The 24,304-nt window shown below is 43.5% G+C and overlaps 1 protein-coding gene across 1 annotated transcript in view; it reads left to right on the plus strand.

Annotated features, from left to right (window-relative positions):
- LOC112236094 (teneurin-2-like) overlaps positions 1–24,304 on the plus strand; it is a 311,870-nt gene that overhangs the window by 40,108 nt on the left and 247,458 nt on the right. Inside the window, exon 2 of the mRNA XM_042326319.1 lies at positions 5,262–5,584. Within this exon, the coding sequence (XP_042182253.1) occupies positions 5,262–5,584 (323 nt within the window). The remainder of the gene's footprint in view (positions 1–5,261; positions 5,585–24,304) is intronic.

Raw genomic sequence — 24,304 nt, forward strand, 5'->3', positions numbered from 1 at the left:
ACATGAACAGTATATGAACAGGAACAGCAGAGGAACATGAACAGTATAGGAACATGAACAGTATATGAACATGAACAGTATAGGAACATGAACAGTATAGGAACAGGGACAGAATAGGAACATGAACAGTATAGGAACAGGAACAGTATAGGAACATGAACAGTATAGGAACAGGACCAGTATAGGAACAGGAACAGTATATGAACATGAACAGTATATGAACAGGAACAGTAGAGGAACATGAACAGTATAGGAACAGTAACAGTATAGAAACAGGAACAGTTTAGCAACAGGAAGAGTACAGGAACAGGAACAGTATACAAACATGAACAGTATTAGGAACAGTATAGGAACAGGAACAGTAGAGGAACATGAACAGTATAGGAACATGAACAGTATAGGAACAGGAACAGTATACAAACATGAACAGTATTAGGAACAGTATAGGAACAGGAACAGTAGAGGAACATGAACAGTATATGAACATGAACAGTATAGGAACAGGAACAGTAGAGGAACATGAACAGTATAGGAACATGAACAATATAGGAACAGTAACAGTATAGAAACAGGAACAGTTTAGCAACAGGAAGAGTACAGGAACAGGAACAGTATACAAACATGAATAGTATTAGGAACAGTATAGGAACAGGAACAGTAGAGGAACATGAACAGTATAGGAACATGAACAGTATAGGAACAGGAACAGTATACAAACATGAACAGTATTAGGAATAGTATAGGAACAGGAACAGTATATGAACATGAACAGTTTAGGAAGAGGAACAGTATAGGAACATGAACAGTAGAGGAACATGAACAGTATATGAACATGAACAGTAGAGGAACATGAACAGTATAGGAACATGAACAGTATAGGAACATGAACAGTATAGGAACATGAACAGTATATGAACATGAACAGAATAGGAACAGGAACAGTATATGAACATGAACAGTATAGGAACAGGAACAGTATAGGAACATGAACAGTAGAGGAACATGAACAGTAGAGGAACATGAACAGTATAGGAACAGGAACAGTATAGGAACAGGGACAGTATAGGAACATGAACAGTATAGGAACAGGAACAGTAGAGGAACAGGAACAGTATAGGAACATGAACAGTATATGAACATGAACAGTATAGGAACATGAACAGTATATGAACATGAACAGTATATGAACATGAACAGTATATGAACATGAACAGTATATGAACATGAACAGTATAGGAACATGAACAGTAGAGGAACATGAACAGTATAGGAACAGGAACAGTATAGGAACAGGAACAGTATAGGAACAGGGACAGTATAGGAACAGGAACAGTATAGGAACAGGGACAGTATAGGAACATGAACAGTATAGGAACAGGAACAGTAGAGGAACAGGAACAGTATAGGAACATGAACAGTATATGAACATGAACAGTATAGGAACATGAACAGTATATGAACATGAACAGTATATGAACATGAACAGTATATGAACATGAACAGTATATGAACATGAACAGTATAGGAACATGAACAGTATAGGAACAGGAACAGTATACAAACATGAACAGTATAGGAACAGGAACAGTATATGAACATGAACAGTATAGGAACAGGGACAGAATAGGAACAGGAACAGTATATGAACATGAACAGTATAGGAACAGGGACAGAATAGGAACAGGAACAGTAGAGGAACATGAACAGTATAGGAACATGAACAGTATAGGAACATGAACAGTATAGGAACAGGAACAGTATACAAACATGAACAGTATTAGGAACAGTATAGGAACATGAACAGTATAGGAACATGAACAGTATAGGAACAGGAACAGTATACAAACATGAACAGTATTAGGAACAGTATAGGAACAGGAACAGTATATGAACATGAACAGTATAGGAACAGGAACAGTATATGAACATGAACAGTATAGGAACAGGGACAGAATAGGAACAGGAACAGTATATGAACATGAACAGTATAGGAACAGGAACAGTAGAGGAACATGAACAGTATATGAACATGAACAGTATATGAACAGGAACAGCAGAGGAACATGAACAGTATAGGAACATGAACAGTATATGAACATGAACAGTATAGGAACATGAACAGTATAGGAACAGGGACAGAATAGGAACAGGAACAGTATAGGAACAGGAACAGTATAGGAACATGAACAGTATAGGAACAGGACCAGTATAGGAACAGGAACAGTATATGAACATGAACAGTATATGAACAGGAACAGTAGAGGAACATGAACAGTATAGGAACAGTAACAGTATAGAAACAGGAACAGTTTAGCAACAGGAAGAGTACAGGAACAGGAACAGTATACAAACATGAACAGTATTAGGAACAGTATAGGAACAGGAACAGTAGAGGAACATGAACAGTATAGGAACATGAACAGTATAGGAACAGGAACAGTATACAAACATGAACAGTATTAGGAACAGTATAGGAACAGGAACAGTAGAGGAACATGAACAGTATATGAACATGAACAGTATAGGAACAGGAACAGTAGAGGAACATGAACAGTATAGGAACATGAACAATATAGGAACAGTAACAGTATAGAAACAGGAACAGTTTAGCAACAGGAAGAGTACAGGAACAGGAACAGTATACAAACATGAATAGTATTAGGAACAGTATAGGAACAGGAACAGTAGAGGAACATGAACAGTATAGGAACATGAACAGTATAGGAACAGGAACAGTATACAAACATGAACAGTATTAGGAATAGTATAGGAACAGGAACAGTATATGAACATGAACAGTTTAGGAAGAGGAACAGTATAGGAACATGAACAGTAGAGGAACATGAACAGTATATGAACATGAACAGTAGAGGAACATGAACAGTATAGGAACATGAACAGTATAGGAACATGAACAGTATAGGAACATGAACAGTATATGAACATGAACAGAATAGGAACAGGAACAGTATATGAACATGAACAGTATAGGAACAGGAACAGTATAGGAACATGAACAGTAGAGGAACATGAACAGTAGAGGAACATGAACAGTATAGGAACAGGAACAGTATAGGAACAGGGACAGTATAGGAACATGAACAGTATAGGAACAGGAACAGTAGAGGAACAGGAACAGTATAGGAACATGAACAGTATATGAACATGAACAGTATAGGAACATGAACAGTATATGAACATGAACAGTATATGAACATGAACAGTATATGAACATGAACAGTATATGAACATGAACAGTATAGGAACATGAACAGTAGAGGAACATGAACAGTATAGGAACAGGAACAGTATAGGAACAGGAACAGTATAGGAACAGGGACAGTATAGGAACAGGAACAGTATAGGAACAGGGACAGTATAGGAACATGAACAGTATAGGAACAGGAACAGTAGAGGAACAGGAACAGTATAGGAACATGAACAGTATATGAACATGAACAGTATAGGAACATGAACAGTATATGAACATGAACAGTATATGAACATGAACAGTATATGAACATGAACAGTATATGAACATGAACAGTATAGGAACATGAACAGTATAGGAACAGGAACAGTATACAAACATGAACAGTATTAGGAACAGTATTAGGAACAGGAACAGTAGAGGAACATGAACAGTATAGGAACAGGGACAGAATAGGAACAGGAACAGTATATGAACATGAACAGTATAGGAACAGGGACAGAATAGGAACAGGAACAGTAGAGGAACAGGAACAGTAGAGGAACAGGAACAGTATAGGAACATGAACAGTATATGAACATGAACAGTATAGGAACATGAACAGTATATGAACATGAACAGTATATGAACATGAACAGTATATGAACATGAACAGTATATGAACATGAACAGTATAGGAACATGAACAGTATAGGAACAGGAACAGTATACAAACATGAACAGTATTAGGAACAGTATAGGAACAGGAACAGTAGAGGAACATGAACAGTATAGGAACATGAACAGTATAGGAACAGGAACAGTATAGGAACAGGAACAGTATGCAAACATGAACAGTATTAGGAACAGTATAGGAACATGAACAGTATAGGAACATGAACAGTATAGGAACAGGAACAGTATACAAACATGAACAGTATTAGGAACAGTATAGGAACAGGAACAGTAGAGGAACATGAACAGTATAGGAACAGGAACAGTATATGAACATGAACAGTATAGGAACAGGGACAGAATAGGAACAGGAACAGTAGAGGAACATGAACAGTATAGGAACATGAACAGTATAGGAACATGAACAGTATAGGAACAGGAACAGTATACAAACATGAACAGTATTAGGAACAGTATAGGAACATGAACAGTATAGGAACATGAACAGTATAGGAACAGGAACAGTATACAAACATGAACAGTATTAGGAACAGTATAGGAACAGGAACAGTAGAGGAACATGAACAGTATAGGAACAGGAACAGTATATGAACATGAACAGTATAGGAACAGGGACAGAATAGGAACAGGAACAGTATATGAACATGAACAGTATAGGAACAGGAACAGTAGAGGAACATGAACAGTATATGAACATGAACAGTATATGAACATGAACAGTATAGGAACATTATAGGAACAGGAACAGTAGAGGAACATGAACAGTATAGGAACAGGAACAGTATAGGAACATGAACAGTATATGAACATGAACAGTATAGGAACAGGAACAGTATATGAACATGAACAGTATAGGAACAGGAACAGTATAGGAACAGGAACAGTATATGAACATGAACAGTATAGGAACAGGAACAGTATATGAACATGAACAGTATAGGAACAGGAACAGTATAGGAACAGGAACAGTATAGGAACATGAACAGTATAGGAACATGAACAGTATAGGAACATGAACAGTATATGAACATGAACAGTATATGAACATGAACAGTATAGGAACAGGAACAGTATATGAACATGAACAGTATATGAACAGGAACAGTATAGGAACATGAACAGTATAGGAACAGGAACAGTATAGGAACAGGAACAGTATAGGAACAGGAACAGTATAGGAACAGGAACAGTATAGGAACAGGAACAGCATAGGAACAGGAACAGTATAGGAACAGTCAGATCAGATCCTCAATTCAGATATCCTGATCTCCACATCATCTGTCATTCTGTACCTCACCCCTCTACCCGCAGATGTAACATTATGTGTGTTTGTTTGACTGCTTGAATCTTTGCACTACTTCTGTCTCTCACACAGGCGGTAACTTCCACACCCTGGCTGAACTCGGAGTTTGCGACCCAGGTTCCGTTCACCCTGCAGTCCCTGCCTACTGTCCTGACCTAAGCTTGCTCCAGAGGGGCTACTCCCTCAGCGCAGGGTCAGACCCTAATGCAGATTCTGACCCAGAGGGGCCCCTGTCCCCAGAGAGAGCCATCCAGCTGTGGGGAGGAGGACCAGGAGGAGGAACAGGAGGAGGGGTGAAGAGCAGACACAGCTCAGGACTGTCCAGCAGAGAAAACTCAGTGCTCACTCTCACTGACTCAGACAACGACTACAAGTCTGACCACGAATCAGGTAGGAGAGATACGGATTGATAGGGTGAGGCCGACATAGGGTGAGGTCGGGAATGGAAAGATTTGAAGCATGAGACCGAGTGAAGGACTGTGTGATTGGGAGGAGGAAGTTTAGGCACAGACTCCTGTGGAATTGCTGGCAATCTGGTGTGATCCATGATTGATTGATTGATTGATTGATTGATGAATTGATATAGAAGGACTCATGGATACTGTCAAATCTTCATCATAGTGAGATCTCACTTGTTTATCAGATTGTTCATTTCATGTTTTCAAGTGAAAAAACGTATTGTTCCTGCGTCACTTCCTGTGAACATTAATCTGTTTCTGTCAGCTAATATATCCCAGTGGGTGTTTCCACCTCGCTGTGTGTGTGTGTGTGTGTGTGTGTGTGTGTGTGTGTGTGTGTGTGTGTGTGTGTGTGTGTATGTGTGTGTGTTTGTCGTCATAAACCTTTCCAAATATTTATAATAAGGTTTTTAATATAAACAATCTAATTAGTTGGAGTCTCACAACAGAATCTTGGAGAGTACTGTAGTCAGACACAGCTTTTGTTCTGATAGCAGCCATCAAACTATTGAGCAACACCTATTACACCTATCACACATACACATGCACACACACTCACTCAGGTTTTCATCTTTTAAACACACAGAGAAACACTTTTCTAAGAGGTGATGGTTTCATCTCTCTGGCTGATAATTGCTTTGTGGCTGATTGCCAGACTAATCTCTGAGCTGTACATATCAACTGTAGACAGTCTGTCAGCAGACTAAATCTCTCTCTCTTTCACACACACATACACACACACACACTCTCTCTCTCTCTCTCTCTCTCTCTCTCTCTCACACAAAGGGCAAACAGGAGGATTATTCAAGGTCTTGTGTGAGAACTTCTAAAATCTAATGATGTAATCGTTTGCTAGTGGCATAATGTAGTATTCTTTTAAAAAATCACATAGGTTTAATTCAGTGGTTTACTTGAATACACAATTTACAGATCGCACCTTTAAATGTATATTGCACTGTTATATTGATGACAACAATGCATAACAAGAGAGATGGAGAGAGAGTTACCCAAAATTAAGGAAAGCTTTGACTATGTACAGACTCAGTGAGCATAGCCTTGCTATTGAGAAAGGCCGCCGTAGGCAGACATGGCTCTCAAGAGAAGACAGGCTATGTGCTCACTGCCCACAAAATGAGGTGGAAACTGAGCTGCACTTCCTAACCTCCTGCCCAATGTATGACCATATTAGAGAGACATATTTCCCTCAGATTACACAGATCCACAAAGAATTCGAAAACAAATCCAATTTAGAAAAACTCCCATATCTACTGGGTGAAATTCCACAGTGTGCCATCACAGCAGCAAGATTTGTGACCTGTTGCCACAAGAAAAGGGCAACCAGTGAAGAACACACACCATTGTAAATACAACCCATATTTATGTTTATTTATTTTATCTTGTGTCCTTTACCATTTGTACATTGTTAAACACTGCATATATAATATGACATTTGTAATGTCTTTATTGTTTTGAAACTTCTGTATGTGTAATGTTTACTGTTAATTTGTATTGTTTATTTCACTTTATATATTATCTACCTCACTTGCTTTGGCAATGTTAACACATGTTTCCCATGCCAATAAAGCCCCTTGAATTGAATTGAATTGAATTGAATTGAGAGACAGAGAGGGGGAGGGAGAGAGAGACAGAGAGGGGAGGGAGAGAGAGACAGAGAGGGGAGGGAGAGAGAGACAGAGAGTGGAGGGAGAGAGAGACAGAAAGGGGGGAGGGAGAGAGAGACAGAGAGGGGGAGAGAGAGACAGAGAGGGGAGGGAGAGAGAGACAGAGAGGGGGAGGGAGAGAGAGACAGAGAGCGACAGAGAGGGGGAGGGAGAGAGAGACAGAGAGGGGGAGGGAGAAGGAGATGACCTCTTAACTATTAGACTATGAAGGCAAATTAAGAAATGTCAGATTGGAGAGGAATTCCCCTCAAAAAACATTCCCATTCACACAGTCTGATGGGGTTTTCCCTCCACGTCACCAAAGCTACTGCAGTCATTCTCTGTGGCAATCTGTTGATCAAAGTGGCTAGAGAGGACACAGTAATTAGAGAAAGATTATATACTACTCAAAAAATAATATGCTAATAATATTAGGATATAGGCTATGCATCCTATAGGATGAATCATGAAAGAAGCTTGCCACGTTTCATTCAGTTTCAGCCCATTTAATAAGAGATTAACCGCAAAACTGTCATCATTCCTTGAACATATGTTGACCCTGCACTTAAGCAAAGACAAATAAGCAAATCCCATTGCTCCTTTCCCAGAAACGTATTAAAAACCTGGCCTTGCCGTCAAATCCTTTCTGTAGAATATCAGAAAAAAGTCTACATTATAGAATAATTGTCACGTGCTCCCTCTCTGGCCTGCTCGTTAGGGTGCACACTTGTCACCAGCGTTACTTGCATAATGACACTCACCTGGACTCCATCACCTCCTTGATTACCTGCCCTTTATATGTCTCTCCCTTTGGTTCCTTCTCTTTATATGTCTCTCCCTGTGGTTCCTTCTCTTTATGTGTCTCTCCCTTTGGTTCCTTCTCTTTATATGTCTCTCCCTTTGGTTCCTTCTCTTTATATGTCTCTCCCTTTGGTTCCTTCTCTTTATATGTCTCTCCCTTTGGTTCCTTCTCTTTATATGTCTCTCCCTTTGGTTCCTTCTCTTTATATGTCTCTCCCTTTGGTTCCTTCTCTTTATATGTCTCTCCCTTTGGTTCCTTCCCCAGTCGTCATTGTTGCTGTTTCATATTGGTGCGCTGTTTGTGTCTCTTGTTTTGTTCATTTATTAATTAAATGTATTCACTCCCCGAACTTGCTTCCCGACTCTCAGCGTAAATCATTACTATATTGCTATGTCAATGTAAACTATCATATAAATTGACAATGAAAGTTTTAAGGGGTATACATAACGGCTGTGATAGGCATGAAGATAAAATTGACAATCACTCAAAATTGATATGGAAACAATACAGGTATTTCCTTAATGGTACACACAACAATATTGATTTTTTTGCATTTTAGTAATTTAGCAGACACTCTTATTCAGAGCCATTAGGGTTAAGTGCCTTGCTCAAGGGCACATCGACAGATTTTTCACCTAGTCGGCCCGGGGTTTCGAACCAGCTACCTTACCTGCCGCACTATCATGGCCATGACTAGTATAGCATTTTACAGTGATCAGCCTGTCCATAGCCTAATGATCAGCCTGTCCATAGCCTAATGTCCATAGCCTAATGATCAGCCTTTCCCATGGCCTAATAATCAGCCTGTCCATAGCCTAATGATCAGCCTGTCCATAGCCTAATGATCAGCCTGTCCATAGCCTAATGATCAGCCTGTCCATAGCCTAATGATCAGCCCGTCCATGGCCTAATGATCAACCTGTCTATTGCCTAATGATCAACCTGTCCATGGCCTAATGATAAACCTGTCTATTGCCTATTGATCAACCTTTCCATAGCCTAATGATCAGCCTCCCCATGGCCTAATGAACAACCTGTCTATTGCCTAATGATTAACCTGCCCATGGCCTAATGATCAGCCTGTCTATTGCCTATTGATCAACCTGTCCATAGCCTAATGATCAGCCTTTTTCCATGGCCTAATGATCAACCTGTCTATTGCCTAATGATCAACCTGTCCATGGCCTAATGATCAACCTGTCTATTGCCTATTGATCACCCTGTCTATTGCCTAATGATCAACCTGTCCATGGCCTAATGATCAACCTGTCTATTGCCTATTGATCAACCTGTCTATTGCCTATTGATCAACCTGTCTATTGCCTAATGATCAACCTGTCTATTGCCTATTGATCAACCTGTCTATTGCCTATTGATCAACCTGTCTATTGCCTATTGATCAACCTGTCTATTGCCTAATGATCAACCTGTCCATGGCCTAATGATCAACCTGTCTATTGCCTATTGATCAACCTGTCTATTGCCTATTGATCAACCTGTCTATTGCCTAATGATCAGCCTGTCCATGGCCTAATGATCAACCTGTCCATGGCCTAATGATCAACCTGTCTATTGCCTATTGATCAACCTGTCTATTGCCTAATGATCAGCCATGGATACATTTTAGTGAAGCTGTTAACACTACATTTTAATTTGAGTGCTTATCTAAACCTGTGCTACCACTTATTAATAAGGGTAAACACTGGGAAACATGTTTTTCTCTCTATCTTTTAGGGCTGCCTATAGCTCAGGTGGTCACCTAGATTCACTTTAGCAGACCTATAATATACTGTATAGCCTAATATATTGGCGCTACAAATGATGCATTCAAATATGAATTAACTTCTAACTTACACACACTTCTGCTGGCAACTCCCCTGGCCTTTTCCCCTTATCTTTAGCTCTTGAACGAGGAGCCTATATATTGACCTGGGAGGGGCAACTTTTATGGGGGGTGGGGACCACCAAAAAAAGGAACTCATCATGAGCGACCACAGTGGCTCGTGGGTCTGCATGCCCACATCAAATTCTGCACATTTTTGCCATAGAGTGGAGGCTAATGTTTGCAGTTTTTGATATGATAACTGATGATCAATGGGCCCCACCCCGGTGGCCAACGTGGGCTAAATGAGTGACTGTTGATGCACAAGCAAATGTATCGAAATTTCACGTTGTGTATTCTATTATTTTAACTCTCAACAGTAAGACCGAGCCCCCCCCCCCTAAAAGAAAACTAAATAATAATAATGAAAACTTATTTAGAGCAATTTGAACTAAGCAGCATCAATCGATCCTCTTGTTTGCTGAATGGCTTTAAAATAAGCTACAATATTGGCAAAGTTCTAAGTTATTTTACCTTTATTTAACTAGACAAGTCAGTTAAGAAGAAATTCTTATTTTCAGTGACAGCCAGGAACAGTGGGTTAACTGGTCTAGGAACAGTGGGTTAACTGGTCTAGGAACAGTGGGTTAACTGGTCTAGGAACAGTGGGTTAACTGGTCTAGGAACAGTGGGTTAACTGGTCTAGGAACAGTGGGTTAACTGGTCTAGGAACAGTGGGTTAACTGGTCTAGGAACAGTGGGTTAACTGGTCTAGGAACAGTGGGTTAACTGGTCTAGGAACAGTGGGTTAACTGGTCTAGGAACAGTGGGTTAACTGGTCTAGGAATAGTGGGTTAACTGGTCTAGGAATAGTGGGTTAACTGGTCTAGGAACAGTGGGTTAACTGGTCTAGGAACAGTGGGTTAACTGGTCTAGGAACAGTGGGATAACTGGTCAAGGAACAGTGGGATAAGTGGTCTAGGAACAGTGGGATAACTGGTCTAGGAACAGTGGGATAACTGCCTTGTTCAGGGGCAGAACGACATACTTATACCTTGTCAGCTCAGGGATTCGATCTTGCAACCTTCCAGTTACTAGTCCAACACTCTAACCACTAGGCTACCTGCCACCCAGGTGAGATGTGTGGCCTACTGTAGGTCTGGTGTGGTGTGATCACGTTGGCTAAATTAATACCTTGCTGCACTGATGCGTTGCAAACGAAACCCACAGACTTGTCAGTGGCAGTGTCCCAGATAGCAATTTGTATTGGTTCGACATCTTATTTTAGCATGTGAAAATACCAAGAAATCTAACCTGTTCTGAACAAATTATTGAATTATTGTAGATTATAAAAAAAATGTATTTCTTATAATTCTGACGAAAATAACAGACTTGGTAAGAAAGGGCCTTAACTGAAAATAGTCCTTTTGATTGTTAATAATGAGATGGAGTCAAGACAGTTTAGTTTAGGAAACTTTCTGAATGGACATATATACCTATAGAGAGAATCAGTCAACACACATACACACCCCCGAAAAATGACCCGTCAGAGAAAGCAACCAGTATGTCAGACACAAGAGCAAATATTTCTCATTTCCTTAAAACGTATACAAAAAACTAGGCCTACTGTACCTTTGACTTTCTGAAAGTAGGCCGTAAGATAATGACTTGACAAGGAAGGGGACAGCTATGCTATAGTATGAAGATGACATTGACAATCATTAAAACAAATACACACAACATATCCACTTACTATTTATCAGTGTTGATTAGTCTATGAATTTCAGAAACGATTCTCTATCCAATTATACAATGCCGGTTTGGAGAGGATTGGCGCATTGTCAATTTGACACATTAGTGAATCAGAGCCAGAACAACCTTCCTGAATAATTAATGAATAGTCATACACATACCATTACCGTGTGTGTGTGTGTGTGTGTGTGTGTGTGTGTGTGTGTGTGTGTGTGTGTGTGTGTGTGTGCGTGCGTGTGTGCGTGTGTGCGTGCGTGCGTGTGTGTGTGTGTGTGTGTCAAAGGCACATAAAAACCTGGAAGAGAGACCGGAAAACGACAACATCATACACGCCAAGAGTGTGACTGCCTCATGAAGCTGGATGAGAGAATGCCAAGAGTGTGACTACCTCATGGAGTTGGTTGAGAGAATGCCAAGAGTGTGACTACCTCATGAAGCTGGTTGAGAGAATGCCAAGAGTGTGACTACCTCATGAAGCTGGTTGAGAGAATGCCAAGAGTGTGACTACCTCATGAAGCTGGTTGAGAGAATGCCAAGAGTGTGACTACCTCATGGAGCTGGTTGTGAGAATGCCAAGAGTGTGACTACCTCATGAAGCTGGTTGAGAGAATGCCAAGAGTGTGCAAAGCTGTCATCAAGGCAAATTGTGGCACTTTGAAGAATCTCAAATATAAAATCTATTTTAATTTGTTTAACACTTTTTTGGTTACCCTTGAATGAGTAGGTGAGTCCAAGCTTTTGACGGGTACTGTACATTCACTCAGTCACAAATGACAAGAGACATTGATAAGACAGCTTTCATCCCTCCAAACAAGCTTTTCAAGTCTCACATTTCCCTCTCCATCTGTCCCTCCTTTCATTCTTAATCTGTGGTGTATCTCTCTCTTCCTGTCATCCTTCTCTCTCTCCACCCCTAGTTATGTTTGTGTCAGTGCAGTTTGACCAGTGTGATTGGCAACTGTCAATTGGAGAGCCATGAGGCGTGTGTATGCTGCCTGTCTGTATGTGTCTGTGTGTGTGTCTCTGTGTGTGTGTCTATGTGTGTGTGTCTATGTGTGTGTCTATGTGTGTGTCTATGTGTGTATGTCTGCATGTGTCTGTGAGTGTGTGTGTGTGTGTTGCGTCTTTCACCACCTAGCATATCTTTTCTTCTGTTGGGTATTGGAATCGGAGTACAGTTCTCTGCAACCAGCTCTCACAGTCTCAAGTCTGATTTAGACGTCGGAGTACAGTTCTCTACAACCAGCTCTCACAGTCTCAAGTCTGATTTAGACGTCGGAGTACAGTTCTCTACAACCAACTCTCACAGTCTCAAGTCTGATTTAGACGTTGGAGTACAGTTCTCTACAACCAGCTCTCACAGTCTCAAGTCTGATTTAGATGTTGGAAACCAGTTCTCTACAACCAGCTCTCACAGTCGCAAGTCTGATTTAGACGTCGGAGTACAGTTCTCTACAACCAGCTCTTACAGACTCAAGTCTGATTTAGACGTTGGAGTACAGTTCTCTACAACTGGCTCTCACAGTCTCAAGTCTGATTTAGATGTCGGAGTACAGTTCTCTACAACCAGCTCTCACAGTCTCAAGTCTGATTTAGATGTCGGAGTACAGTTCTCTACAACCAGCTCTCACAGTCTCAAGTCTGATTTAGATGTCGGAGTACAGTTCTCTACAACCAGCTCTCACAGTCTCACGTCTGATTTAGATGTCGGAGTACAGTTCTCTACAACTAGCTCTCACAGTCTCACGTCTGATTTAGACGTTCATACAATTTTCTCAAACATCACATTTTGAAGTTGTTCCAAATGTCAAGTGTTTAGGGTTGAGTCATTAACTCCGAAGTCTTAAGGTTAGGTATTGTTAGGTTCTAATTATCAGAGTAAGATCTCAGCGGCACACTATGAAAGCTCAAACCAAGTTTATTCTTCCAAAAGGATCGAACAGCTGAACGGATGACGACATATTCACACAAGCACTGATATTTAACCCTTTCTCCTCTGCTGAGTCTCCTCCTACACATCTGAACAGCCAATGCATCTCTGTTGCTAGACAGAACCTTAGTGATATCTGTTCTTACTCACTTCATCTGACCTGACCTCTGCCCCAAAGTGCTCACTCCTCCCCAACTCACGGCTGTCATGGTGACTGGTACCAGACGGTGTCTCTTCTCCTCACATAGGATCCCTGATGGCTAACAACAACATTTCCTGGCATAATGTAAATGTTATACATTACCCTATCTCCCTCAGTGACATGAATAAGTATATTTGATATTCTCAGATCCCAACACCATCAACTCTGAATGGTTAAGGTAAGGGTAAAGGTTTGGGATAGGCATCAACTCTGAATGGTTAAGGTAAGGGTTAAGGTTTGGGATAGGCATCAACTCTGAATGGTTAAGGTACAGTGCCTTGCGAAAGTATTCGGCCCCCTTGAACTTTGCGACATTTCAGGCTTCAAACATAAAGATATAAAACTGTATTTTTTTGTGAAGAATCAACAACAAGTGGGACACAATCATGAAGTGGAACGACATTTATTGGATATTTCAAACTTTTTTAACAAATCAAAAACTGAAAAATTGGGCGTGCAAAATTATTCAGCCCCCTTAAGTTAATACTTTGTAGCGCCACCTTTTGCTGTGATTACAGCTGTAAGTCGCTTGGGGTATGTCTCTATCAGTTTTGCACATCGAGAGACTGAAATTTTTTCCCATTCCTCCTTGCAAAACAGCTCGAGCTCAGTGAGGTTGGATGGAGAGCATTTGTGAACAGCAGTTTTCAGTTCTTTCCACAGATTCTCGATTGGATTCAGGTCTGGACTTTGATTTGGCCATTCTAACACCTGGATATGTTTATTTTTGAACCATTCCATTGTAGATTTTGCTTTATGTTTTGGATCATTGTCTTGTTGGAAGACAAATCTCCGTCCCAGTCTCAGGTCTTTTGCAGACTCCATCAGGTTTTCCATTTTCCAGAATGGTCCTGTATTTGGCTCCATCCATGTTCCCATCCATTTTAACCATCTTCACTGTCCCTGCTGAAGAAAAGCAGGCCCAAACCATGATGCTGCCACCATGTTTGACAGTGGGGATGGTGTGTTCAGGGTGATGAGCTGTGTTGCTTTTACGCCAAACATAACGTTTTGCATTGTTGCCAAAAAGTTCAATTTTGGTTTCATCTGACCAGAGCACCTTCTTCCACATGTTTGGTGTGTCTCCCAGGTGGCTTGTGGCAAACTTTAAACAACACTTTTTATGGATATCTTTAAGAAATGGCTTTCTTCTTGCCACTCTTCCATAAAGGCCAGATTTGTGCAATATACGACTGATTGTTGTCCTATGGACAGAGTCTCCCACCTCAGCTGTAGATCTCTGCAGTTCATCCAGAGTGATCATGGGCCTCTTGGCTGCATCTCTGATCAGTCTTCTCCTTGTATGAGCTGAAAGTTTAGAGGGACGGCCAGGTCTTGGTAGATTTGCAGTGGTCTGATACTCCTTCCATTTCAATATTATCGCTGGCACAGTGCTCCTTGGGATGTTTAAAGCTTGGGAAATCTTTTTGTATCCAAATCCGGCTTTAAACTTCTTCACAACAGTGTCTCGGACATGCCTGGTGTGTTCCTTGTTCTTCATGATGCTCTCTGCGCTTTTAACGGACCTCTGAGACTATCACAGTGCAGGTGCATTTATACGGAGACTTGATTACACACAGGTGGATTGTATTTATCATCATTAGTCATTTAGGTCAACATTGGATCATTCAGAGATCCTCATTGAACTTCTAGAGAGAGTTTGCTGCACTGAAAGTAAAGGGGCTGAATAATTTTGCACGCCCAATTTTTCAGTTTTTGATTTGTTAAAAAAGTTTGAAATATCCAATAAATGTCGTTCCACTTCATGATTGTGTCCCACTTGTTGTTGATTCTTCCCAAAAAAAATACAGTTTTAAATCTTTATGTTTGAAGCCTGAAATGTGGCAAAAGGTCGCAAAGTTCAAGGGGGCCGAATACTTTCGCAAGGCACTGTAAGGGTAAAGGTTTGGGATAGGCATCAACTCTGAATGGTTAAGGTAAGGGTAAAGGTTTGGGATAGGCTTACATTTAAAAAAATCAAAAACAACTTTCTATCGCTGGATTCAAACTTGCAAGCTTTGGAATCAGGTGCTTACGTCCATCCGACATCCCTGTCCACAACGTCCTATCAAAACCCAAACCTACTCGAAGGTAAAAGCATTCACTGTTGCCCCTAGTGACCGGTTTCCACATCATCCCTGTCATTTAGGGACGGCAGGTAGCCTAGTGGTTAGAGCGTTGGACTAGTAACCGAAAGGTTGCTAGATCAAATCCCTGAGCTGACAAGGTAAAACTCTGTCCTTCTGCCCCTGAACAAGGTAGTTAACCCACTCTTCCTAGGCCATCATTGTAAACAAGAAGGTGTTTGTTACTGACTTGCCTAGTTGAAAATAAAAGTATAGATAAATAATAATGTAAATCTCCTGATGTCCTCAGATATGGATGGATATTGAATACTGACTTGTATCATGGGTGACCTGACTGCTTCTCTCTCCCTAAAATAGAGAGCCAGAGTCTTCTGCCCTTAAAAAGACATTCATTTCACATGTGATCACATGAAAAGTGCTCCCATAACACATGGTTTCCTGTGAAGTTAATGTGACAACAGGTAAAGCAACATGTGAAAATGTGATTCATAAATTTCACGTGAAATCATGTTATTTTTCACATGTGAAATCATGTTATTTTTCACATGTGAAATCATGTGTGTTTTTGCGTAAGGGTGGGGACATGAGCTCTATCTTTTATTAGTTACTAGCAATGCAGACAGAGAGCATTTGCCAATCAATCAATTTGATTGTCTCATTGAGTGAGGACTCAACTCCATTCTCTTCCTTCCTTCCTTCCTTCCTTCCTTCCTTCCTTCCTTCCTTCCTTCCTTCCTTCCTTCCTTCCTTCCTTCCTTCCTCTCTCTCTCTCTCTCTCTGTCTTTAAATGTCTGGTTGGAACTAAACCCTGCAGTAACACGCTAGGCCCAGGGAATTTAAGCACATTTACCTCAAACGCTATTGGAAGCTGATTGCATGTGAGAGTGAAAGAGACAAAAGAGGGCGGGTGTGTTTGCATAGGCGTTTGCCTCTAAAACAGATTAGTAGTTAAGCTTCTGGTACTTCTGGTGCCAGCCTGGTGTGTGTAGGAAGAGCAATGGGAAAACTGTGGTTTGTGTGTGGTTGTGTGTGTTTGTGTAGTTGTGTGTGTGTGTGTGGTTGTGTGTGGTTGTGTGTGTGTGTGGTTGTGTGTGTGTGGTTGTGTGTGTGTGTGTGTGGTTGTGTGTGGTTGTGTGTGTGTGTGTGTGTGGTTGTGTGTGTGTGTGTGTGGTTGTGTGTGTGTGTGTGGTTGTGTGTGGTTGTGTGTGTGTGTGTGTGCGTGTGTGTGTGTGTGTAGATGTAGCTGGGCGCTATATTTGGCGGCGTGTCTCTCGTTTGAGCCTGTCTCGCCGCCTCGCTGTGAGGAGACCGCCGCTGCGTTTGTCTCCTGGATTATCCACACACACACAGATCCTACACCTTCGGTGTTTAAGCAGCTTTGGCGAACACACTGCAAATCCCCTTTGTTATTTACAATCGTTTTTTCCAGTAGGACAAAAACACTTGGATAATTGAGTCCTCCTACCTTCACTTCTTCATAAAGTGTGTGTGTGTGTGTGTGTGTGTGTGTGTGTGTGTGTGTGTGTGTGTGTGTGTGTGTGTGTGTGTGTGTGTGTGTGTGTGTGTGTGTGTGTGTGTGTGTGTGTGTGTGTGTGTGTGTGTGTGTGTGTGTGAGAGAGAGAGAAAAAGTTTCCCTTGCCACACACACAAAATGCAGAAAGCAAGAGGCTTATGTAGCACGATGTTCGTCTCTGACAATCCACCTCAGGCATATGAGCATTGTATTGAATAAAGTTGTGCAGTATTGAACAATCAGACACATTTATAGATGTTTCAAAAAGCCCATTAAAGCCCAGCCCAGAGAACATTCATTTGGCCATGACAAGTCCAGTTTCATCAACCAACACAACACAACACCAACAAACAAATGAAGAAGTAGGAAGCAGCATTGGCTCTTTTCATTTGGCCGGTCCTGGAAGGGAAAGAGATTTACTGTCTCGTGAAATGGCCCTGTGGATTCACAGGCATGAGAATAGGAGAGCTTGTAAATTCCTGCCGCAGCGGCCGGCGCTCAGATCCCCACTGCATTGATCTGAATGATTAAAACATGCATTACATGAAATAAGACTAGAGCAGAGCCTGGACATTGATTTAGGATGAACTGGAAGGGACTGCTTTTATGTCCTGTGTGTGTGTTCATGTGTTTGTTCTGACAAACTGGCAGGCTTCGGGTTCTGTTTATTAAACAACAACGTATCTTAATGAAACAAACAGAATCAAACACAAATGGCCTAGTGTTTGCTAATCAATTCCCCTGTGACACACACACACAACACCCAAAACACACACTCACTTCCGCGTAGCTAAGCTAACTCTTCTCTTTATTTAGCTGGTTTCCCTCCCTCCCCCTCCTCCCTACTAGCTCCCTCCTCCCTACTAGCTCCCTCCTTCCTCTCCTCCCCCTCCTCCCCCTCCTCCCTACTACCTCCCTCCCCCATACTAGCTCCCTCCTTCCTCTCCTCCCGCCACCCTCCATCCCTCCATCCTCCCTCGTACCTTCCTCCCTCCTCCCTATATCCTCCCTCCTCCCTCCTCCCTCCCTCCTCCCTCCTCCCTATATCTTCCCTCCTACCTCCCTCCTAAATCCCTCCTCCATCCATTCTCCCTCCTACCTCCCTCCCTCCTCCCTATATCCTCCCTTCTACCTCCCTCCTCCCTCCATTCTCCCTCCCTCCTCCCTCCTCCCTATATCCTCCCTCCCTCCTCCCTCCATTCTCCCTCCTAACTCCCTCCTCCATCCTCCCTATATCCTCCCTCCTACCGCCCTCCTCCCTCCATTCTCCCTCCTACCTCCTCCTTCCACTCTCCCTCATACCTCCCTCCCTCCTCCTATATCCTCCCTCCTACCTCCCTCCTCCCTCCACTCTCCCTCCTCCCTCCTCCCTATATTCTCCCTCCCTTCTCCCTCCTCCATTCTCCCTATATTCTCCCTCCTACCTCCCTCCCTCCTCCCTATATCCTCCCTCCTTTCTCCCTCCTCCCTCCACTCTCCCTCCTTCCTTCCTATATTCTCCCTCCTACCTCCCTATATTCTCCCTCCTACTTCCTCCCTCCCTCCCCCTATATTCTCCCTCCTACCTCCCTCCTACCTCCCTCCTACCTCCATTCTCCCTCCTCCCTCCTCCCTATATTCTCCCTCCTACCTCCCTCCTACCTCCATTCTCCCTCCTCCCTATATTCTCCCTCCTACCTCCCTCCCTCCTTCCTCCCTCCTCCCTCCTCCATTCTCCCTCCTACTTCCTCCCTCCCTCCTCCCTATATTCTCCCTCCTACCTCCCTCCTCCCTCCCTCCTCCCTCCATTCTCCCTCCTTCCTCCTCCCTCCATTCTCCCTCCATTCTCCATCCTCCCCCTCCTCCCTCCATTCTCCCTCCTAACTCCCTCCTCCCTCCTCCCTATATCCTCCCTCCTACCTCCCTCCTCCCTCCATTCTCCCTCCTACCTCCTCCTTCCACTCTCCCTCCTACCTCCCTCCCTCCTCCCTATATCCTCCCTCCTACCTCCCTCCTCCCTCCATTCTCCCTCCTCCCTCCCTTCTCCCTCCTCCCTCCCTCCCTTCTCCCTCCTACCTCCCTCCCTCCCCCCCCCCCCTATATCTCCCTCCTCCCTCCTCCCTCCTTCCTCCCTCCTACCTCCCTCATCCCTACTCCCTATATTCTCCCTCCTACCCCCTCATTCTCCCTCCTACCTCCCTCCTCCCTCCCTCTTCCCTCCATTCTCCCTCCTACCTCCCTCCCTCCTCCCTCCATTCTCCCTCCTACCTCCCTCCCCTCCTCCCTCCATTCTCCCTCCTCCTCCCTCCATTCTCCCTTTTACCTCCCTCCTCCATTCTCCCTTCTCCCTCCTCCCTCCCTCCTCCCTCCATTCTCCCTACTACCTCCCTCCTCCCTCCATTCTCCCTCCTACCTCCCTCCTCCCTCCTCCCTCCTTCCTCCCTCCTACCTCCCTCATCCCTACTCCCTATATTCTCCCTCCTACCTCCCTCCATTCTCCCTCCTACCTCCCTCCTCCCTCCCTCTTCCCTCCATTCTCCCTCCTACCTCCCTCCCTCCTCCCTCCATTCTCCCTCCTACCTCCCTCCCCTCCTCCCTCCATTCTCCCTCCTCCTCCCTCCATTCTCCCTTTTACCTCCCTCCTCCATTCTCCCTTCTCCCTCCTCCCTCCCTCCTCCCTCCATTCTTCCTACTACCTCCCTCCTCCCTCCATTCTCCCTCCTACCTCCCTCCTCCCTCCCCCTCCCTCCTACCTCCCTCCTCCCTCCATTCTCCCTCCATCCTCCCTCCCTCCCCTCTTCCCTCCCTCCTACCTCCCTCCTCCCTCCATTCTCCCTCCTACCTCCCTCCTACCTCCCTCCCTCCCTCCATTCTCCCTCCTACCTCCCTCCTCCCTCCTACCTCCCTCCTACCTCCATTCTCCCTCCTACCTCCCTCCCTCCTACCTCCATTCTCCCTCCTACCTCCATTCTCCCTCCTACCTCCCTCCCTCTTCCCTCCATTCTCCCTCCTACCTCCCTCCTCCCTCCTACCTCCCTCCTACCTCCATTCTCCCTCCTACCTCCCTCCCTCCCTCCTACCTCCATTCTCCCTCCTACCTCCATTCTCCCTCCTACCTCCATTCTCCCTCCTACCTCCCTCCCCTCCCACCGCCATTCTCCCTCCTACCTCTCCCCTCCTATCTCCATTCTTTTCATTTTTCAAAACCTTTCAGCCTTTAGACTTCACTCCTTTCACATCTCAAACAACCGTTAACAGTAGACAGTAATGAAAATCAATTTTTCATGTTCTGAATCTGTATGCTGGGGCTTAAAAAATTCCTACCCTGGCTAAGGTTGCAAAATAAGTTTTCCAGAAATCCTAGTTGGATAATATATCCATCCTGTGGACCTATATCCATCCTGCCCTGCCTATCTAAGGTCTTCGAAAGCCAAGTCAACAAACAGGTCACTGACCATCTCGAATCCCACCGTACCTTCTCCGCTGTGCAATCTGGTTTCCGAGCCGGTCACTGGTGCACCTCAGCAACACTCAAGGTACTAAACGATATCATAACCCCATCGATAAAAGACAGTACTGTGCAGCCGTCTTCATTGACCTTGCCAAGGCTTTCGACTCTGTCAATCACCATATTCTTATCGGCAGACTCAGTAGCCTCGGTTTTTCGGATGACTGCCTTGCCTGGTTCACCAATTACTTTGCAGACAGAGTTCAGTGTGTCAAATCGGAGGGCATGCTGTCCGGTCCTCTGGCAGTCTCTATGGGGTGCCACAGGGTTCAATTCTCGGGCCGACTCTTTTCTCTGTATATATCAATGACGTTGCTCTTGCTGCGGGCGATTCCCTGATCCACCTCTACGCAGACGACACCATTCTATATACTTTCGGCCCGTCATTGGACACTGTGCTATCCAACCTCCAAACAAGCTTCAATGCCATACAACACTCCTTCCGTGGCCTCCAACTGCTCTTAAACGCTAGTAAAACCAAATGCATGCTTTTCAACCGATCGCTGCCTGCACCCGCATGCCCGACTAGCATCACCACCCTGGATGGTTCCGACCTTGAATATGTGGACATCTATAAGTACCTAGGTGTCTGGCTAGACTGCAAACTCTCCTTCCAGACTCATATCAAACATCTCCAATCGAAAATCAAATCAAGAGTCGGCTTTCTATTCCGTAACAAAGCCTCCTTCACTCACGCCGCCAAGCTTACCCTAGTAAAACTGACTATCCTTCCGATCCTCGACTTCGGCGATGTCATCTACAAAATGGCTTCCAACACTCTACTCAGCAAACTGGATGCAGTCTATCACAGTGCCATCCGTTTTGTCACTAAAGCACCTTATACCACCCACCACTGCGACCTGTATGCTCTAGTCGGCTGGCCCTCATTACATATTCGTCGCCAGACCCACTGGCTCCAGGTCATCTACAAGTCCATGCTAGGTAAAGCTCCGCCTTATCTCAGTTCACTGGTCACGATGGCAACACCCATCCGTAGCACGCGCTCCAGCAGGTGTATCTCACTGATCATCCCTAAAGCCAACACCTCATTTGGCCGCCTTTCGTTCCAGTACTCTGCTGCCTGTGACTGGAACGAATTGCAAAATCGCTGAAGTTGGAGACTTTTATCTCCCTCACCAACTTCAAACATCAGCTATCTGAGCAGCTAACCGATCGCTGCTGCTGTACATAGTCTATTGGTAAATAGCCCACCCATTTTCACCTACCTCATCCCCATACTGTTTTTATTTATTTACTTGCTCTTTTGCACACCAATATCTCTACCTGTACATGACCATCTGATCATTTATCACTCCAGTGTTAATCTGCAAAATTGTAATTATTCGCCTACCTCCTCATGCCTTTTGCACACATTGTATATAGACTCCCCCTTTGTTTTCTACTGTGTTATTGACTTGTTAATTGTTTATTCCATGTGTAACTCTGTGTTGTCTGCTCACACTGCTATGCTTTATCTTGGCCAGGTCGCAGTTGCAAATGAGAACTTGTTCTCAACTGGCCTACCTGTTAAATAAAAGTGAAATAAAAATAAATAAAATAAAAAATAATTTGGGATTTCACTGCTTATTCCCTAACGATTCTGGGAGCCTTCCAACCAGGATTTCAGGAAAAGCTGTACATTTTGGGAAAGTCATCCCTGCATATTCTGTTTCTGTGTCTGCCCTATCATTTTACTATACAGAACATTTCTGCTGGTGGACCAAAGACAGCCAATCCCTGATGGGTCCCTTTGGGCCCCTGTCTGGTGGTGGCCCCCAGGGGGTCTCTGGTTGGATCAGGGGTCTGGTCTGGTTGTGTTTTTCACAGATTGGTAGTTGCCTGGACCATATTGAATGAAGCTCAGGACCACGCTGTATCATGCGAAAAGTAAAGAGAAATTTAATATAGCTTCTTACATGGCCCTCAGGCTGAAAATAACAAATAAATCATAGTACGGGTGGCAATACAAAATGATTCCTTACAGAGACACCCTCTCACATGTTCTCCCAGGCCCAGAACCAAGGAGACTTTAAGCCCCACTCAATAGCACCCAAATAAATACACTTCCCCTCTGTCACATGTGCAACTCGTCACCTGTGATCAGAGATAAAGGGAGCAGAAAGTGGGAACAAAAATATTAGAAAATGACATCACATACTGTCATTCACACAACTACTGAAGAATAACAGATCAGGATGTAATGCTGCTTTATATAAACAGTATCAGTCAAACTTTTGGACACACCTACACATTTCAGGTTTTTCTTTATTTCTACTATTTTCTACATTGTAGAATAATAGTGAAGACATCAAAATTATGAAATAACACATATGGAATCATGTAGTAACCAAAAAAGTGACACTGGCCAGTAGAATAAAGGATAAACACATAAACATTCGTACATCCACTCTCTCATACTCAGCCCTCCTAACTAGAAAGAGATGGCAGGCAACCCGTGAAGGCCTCCCTTCACAGTTTTGCTACCTGATTGAGTGTGTAGACTGTGATGCAGACAGGCCGGGGTGAGACAAGCTTTATAGTGTTATAACAGACTGTGATGCAGACAGGCCAGGGTGAGACAAGCTTTATAGTGTTATAACAGACTGTGATGCAGACAGACCTGGGTGAGACAAGCTTTATAGTGTTATAACAGACTGTGATGCAGACAGGCCGGGGTGAGACGAGCTTTATAGTGTTATAACAGACTGTGATGCAGACAGGCCAGGGTGAGACAAGCTTTATAGTGTTATAACAGACTGTGATGCAGACAGACCTGGGTGAGACAAGCTTTATAGTGTTATAACAGACTGTGATGCAGACAGGCCGGGTTGAGACGAGCTTTATAGTGTTATAACAGACTGTGATGCAGACAGACAGGCCTGGGTGAGACAAGCTTTATAGTGTTATAACAGACTGTGATGCAGACTGGCCGGGGTGAGAAGGGCTTTATAGTGTTATAACAGACTGTGATGCAGACAGGCAGGCCTGGGTGAGACAAGCTTTATAGTGTTATAACAGACTGTGATGCAGACAGGCAGGCCGGGATGAGACAAGCTTTATAGTGTTATAACAGACTGTGATGCAGACAGACCTGGGTGAGACAAGCTTTATAGTGTTATAACAGACTGTGATGCAGACAGGCCGGGGTGAGACGAGCTTTATAGTGTTATAACAGACTGTGATGCAGACAGACAGGCCTGGGTGAGACAAGCTTTATAGTGTTATAACAGACTGTGATGCAGACTGGCCGGGGTGAGAAGGGCTTTATAGTGTTATAACAGACTGTGATGCAGACTGGCCAGGGTGAGAAGGGCTTTATAGTGTTATAACAGACTGTGACTCAGGCAGGCCGTGGTGAGAAGGGCGTTATAGTGTTATAACAGACTGTGACTCAGGCAGGC

Source organism: Oncorhynchus tshawytscha, linkage group LG08 (genome assembly GCF_018296145.1).
Source record: "Oncorhynchus tshawytscha isolate Ot180627B linkage group LG08, Otsh_v2.0, whole genome shotgun sequence".
NCBI classification, from domain to species: domain Eukaryota; kingdom Metazoa; phylum Chordata; class Actinopteri; order Salmoniformes; family Salmonidae; genus Oncorhynchus; species Oncorhynchus tshawytscha.